The 4,214-nt window shown below is 43.6% G+C and overlaps 1 protein-coding gene across 1 annotated transcript in view; it reads left to right on the forward strand.

Annotated features, from left to right (window-relative positions):
• The window catches only part of Dclre1c (DNA cross-link repair 1C), a 59,460-nt gene that overhangs the window by 17,218 nt on the left and 38,028 nt on the right, over positions 1–4,214 (forward strand). Inside the window, exons 5-8 of the mRNA XM_004641777.2 lie at positions 2,423–2,478; positions 2,985–3,086; positions 3,666–3,738; positions 3,915–4,055. Coding sequence (XP_004641834.1) covers positions 2,423–2,478; positions 2,985–3,086; positions 3,666–3,738; positions 3,915–4,055 — 372 coding nt within the window. The remainder of the gene's footprint in view (positions 1–2,422; positions 2,479–2,984; positions 3,087–3,665; positions 3,739–3,914; positions 4,056–4,214) is intronic.

Genomic DNA, 4,214 nt, shown 5'->3' on the forward strand with positions numbered 1-4,214 from the left:
TTTTCTCAGAGATGGGTATTCCGTTGCCATTCATATATTGTAGGTACATTAATTCCACAAAGTAATCCAATATAGTCCAGTAGTCTGTAATAGTACTGGGTTATCCACATGACTGGCAATGTCAAAAGTTGTTGACTTGAACCTTTTACAGCATATTAATATGGCTTTACTTTTTATACTTTTCTGCTGGATGGTTAAAACCAAAATAAAGCAAGACCTATATAACAAAAAATGTAATTTTTGTGTCTGACAAGGTCAGTCGGATCCCCTCAGGATTTACCCTGAAACCCTGTACAGCAGTTTGTAGATCTGTTGTCAGTGTCAGCCATGTGGATGAGTCACGGCCCTTGCTTGACCAATTTGCTCTCTGTGAAAGCCTGAGAGAATGTTTTCTCTCCAGGTGACTCTCCTTAGGCACACTCTACATCATTGATCACTTTCCTCTGTGGCCCCATAATCTCCTTGATCAGAAAATTTGGAACACCACGGAGTTATAGGATGTTACAGTACAGGTTCTCTTATGTCCTGAGTCCTCACTGATCTTGAAGGGCTAGGGCCAAAATGTTGGCTATCTTTGTAGCCCTTCTTTTTGTCTTAATTTTTTGGTCTGCAAACTTAAGTTATTAACCCTCCAGAAGAGAAGCTTAGTGATATTATTACCCTAAAACATAGGCTGTTGAGTTTAACATCAGTATCTGTCTGAATATCAAATGCCTTAGACATACATAACATGGAACAGGTATTTTCCATCAGTTGTTGATATGCTAAACTTTAAATCCATACAGAATGTGAAAAAATAAAATAATTAAAAAACAGGAAAAAAACAATTACAAATTTTTACACAGAAATTTAGAAATCTAACCATATGCAACATTGTAGCAGAGCATTCCTATGACATTTTTTTCTTGTCTTTTGTTTTCATTTATTACCTTTTTTAAAAAAACATTTACTTGAGAGACAGTATAGCAGTAATTGATATGACATTAGTATGCTTTGATGCAGTTAACACTGAAGGTGTCTGTGGTCATGTAAACATGGTCAGCATGGTGAAGACTTTTTCAGATATTTGTTCTTGGAAGATCAGACATTGAATTATTCTTATTAGTTTTGCATCCTTAGGGGACACTACATTGTTTTTTCTTTTTTCTTTTTTTTTTTTTTGGCAGAACCAGGGATTGAACTCAGGCCCTTGTGCTTGCCAGGAAAGCACTTATTCCACTGAGCCATCTCCCCAGCCCCAGGGGAAAATACAGAGCCAGTTTAGAGTCGGCTAGAAAGAAAGGAATGGAAAAGGGTCACAGCAGCCTGAACCTTTCCGAGGACTGTCCTAGAGCATCTTCCCCTGTGTACAGCCTCACAAGTGCAGGCATATTCTTTCTCAGAGCTAGCAGCAGGTAGCAGGCGGCTCCTGGTGGCAGTCTTGAAGCCTCTCCTTGTGTTTGGTTTTGTGCGCACTCTGGCTTCTGTGCATTTTTTGTTCAGCTCTGGCGAAGAGGAGAGAGACCCATTTGAAAGGAGCCTTTGGAGCAAGTAATGCTGGCCTGGTGGTAGAGGACCTGCATAGCATGCACGGGCTGTGGGTTCCGTCCTTAGCACTGCAAAAGAAGATAAGAATAGCATTATGCTCAGTGAGGGGCGTGTGTTTGATTAGTGAGGGTCCCCAGCTTTACTACTGACTGCTGGAGAGCAGCTGTGTCCAGTGGGCTCTGCCCGGAAGGATCCTGTGATGTGCAGTGTGGTGAATTGGTCCTGGGCTACAACAGGCATCTTTATTTTTGTAATAACAGCACCAGTGAGGTGTTTATATGCCATTTGAAACACAGAACTCAGTGGCTTTTAGTGTATTCACCAAGGTGTATATCCATGTCCACAACCAGTTTTGGAATATTTTTGTCACCTGAAGGAGAACCTAGCAGTTTCCCTCAGCCCTTCTGTGCCCAGACCCTGCTCATCACCATGGGCCCTGCCTGTTTCATGCCCTTCATTTCAGCGGATCATCCACCTGGGGCCCTGGTGTCCTGCCCCTCTGCTGAGCACATGTTCTGCAGCGCCGTGGTACACCTGGGTACCACCAGTGCTGTGTGTAGCCTGGCTTGGTGCTTTCCGTGGCCCTTTGTCCTGTGGTATCAGCAGACGGCATGTTTATCTGCTCATCTGTGGGTAGACGACGTTTAGGTTGTTTCTGCTTTGGGCTGGTGTGAATAATCATGTTATGAACATTCACGTGCAAAGTTTTGTGTGAACATGTTTTCATTTCTCAAGTGTACAAGTAGAAGTGGCATCCCCGAATCCTGTGGCCACTTGGTTGTAGAGTGGACAAGGGTTCCACTTGCATTCAGCACTTGGAGAGGAAGGGAATGGGGAGGAAAGACAAGGTCCTAATGATAATATCCGTTACTATTGTTTCTTTATTTTTTTTTAGAAGGAAGAGATTGTTGTGACTCTCTTACCAGCTGGTCACTGCCCAGGATCAGTTATGTAAGGGGGCTCATCTATTTTGCTGTTTTATATATAAATGTGTATCATATTTGTAGAAATACATTTTTAGGGGCTGGAAAATAACACACGTGGGAGATGTGACTCTTTCTGGCATTGTCTTGAATTTTTGCTTCCAAGTGGAATGTGGGGGACTGAGCTGAGGATCAGGCTCTTGTAGTTGTCTTCAGTGGCTGATTTCTCATGACTTCGCACTGTCTGTCACTTGTATTTCTGTCTCCATAAGCAGAAATGAGCTCAACATGTGATTCTGAGTGCTTTTGTATTATGGGACACACACATCCAAAGTCACCATAGCGGCTTTCTGTTATTCCTACTCCAGGGAAAAGGTGGCAGTTAAGTGCTGGGGTGGACTTAGAGCTGGTGAAGTTCCACTAACAGTGTAAGGGGTGTGTTCAGCAAGACACACTTGCTGGCAGTTAGCAAACATTTGCCTCTTTAGGGCTTATCTGAGACCTAAAAGTCACTAGGGTTTATTTTCTTTCTAGGTTCTTATTTCAGGGTAATAATGGAACTGTCTTGTACACAGGAGACTTCAGATTGGCCAAAGGAGAAGCTGCCAGGATGGAGCTTCTGCACTCTGGGGGCAGGTATGGGACCTCATATAATTCTGAAATCATATAAAGTTGGGCCACTTGTTTTATGAAGTGTTACTGGGGCTGGGTGTGGGGGCACATACCTGTGACCCCACTACTCTGAGAAGCTGAGGCAGGAGGATAATGAATTTGAGCTCAAGTTGGACAACTTAGTGACTTGATGAGCGACTGTCTCAAAATAAAAAATGGAAAAAGTGTGTGTGGGGGTGTATCAGTGCACAGCTCTTGGGTTTAATCCCTAGTACTGAAAAAAGGTACGATTGCTGTTTTCCCACTGAGTGCAAGCCTTTGTTTCTAATAGAAATCAAACTTGATTATAATAATACTGGTAAACTTTTCCTCCTCCAGGTAGAGAAATGGGAAGTTCTATGTGTTGATTCAGGGAGTAGATCCAGAGTCACTGGATCATTCATGTATAATCTCTATTCTGTGGAAATTATTTCTAAAGAAAGCTGATGAACAAAATGAATGAAAATATCCAAGTGGAGTGGAGCACCCTGTAAAGTAACAGAGTGTACATTTCACAGGTGCTCGATGTTACTCTAGATGCCTGACACCAACCTTCTTTTTCAGGGTAAGGGACATCCAGAGTGTATATTTAGATACTACTTTCTGCGACCCAAGATTTTATCAGATTCCCAGTCGGGTAGGTCTCCTGGGAAAGCGGGTGACCATGGGGGTGGCTGGTGCCTGGCCAGAGGTGTGTATGTGACACATGGGTCATTGCTGTCATCCCTGGTTGGAAACCTGAGGAGGTTGGGGAGCAAAAGGGTAAGGGAGGGTTCTTAAAAGTATTAAATGTCTTTTAAAAATCCCACCTAGGGGGAGTGTTTAAGTGGCATTTTAGAGTTGGTTCGGAGCTGGATCACGCGGAGTCCCTATCACGTGGTGTGGCTGAACTGCAAAGCTGCTTATGGCTATGCATATCTATTCACCAACCTGAGCGAGGAGCTGGGAGTCCAGGTACTATGCTGTGGACCTCTCTGGCCTTCCCACCCGCCCATCCCACCTCCCCGTCCTCTGCAGCCCAGCTTGTCTGGTGGTTCAGCTGAAGTCCTCTACCCCTTTCCTTCGTTAATGTTCCCTCCTACTTTCATGTCATCTCTCTCTTTTTTTTTTTTT

The sequence above is a fragment of the Octodon degus genome, unplaced genomic scaffold, assembly GCF_000260255.1.
Source record: "Octodon degus isolate 3935 unplaced genomic scaffold, OctDeg1.0 scaffold00141, whole genome shotgun sequence".
Classification (NCBI taxonomy): domain Eukaryota; kingdom Metazoa; phylum Chordata; class Mammalia; order Rodentia; family Octodontidae; genus Octodon; species Octodon degus.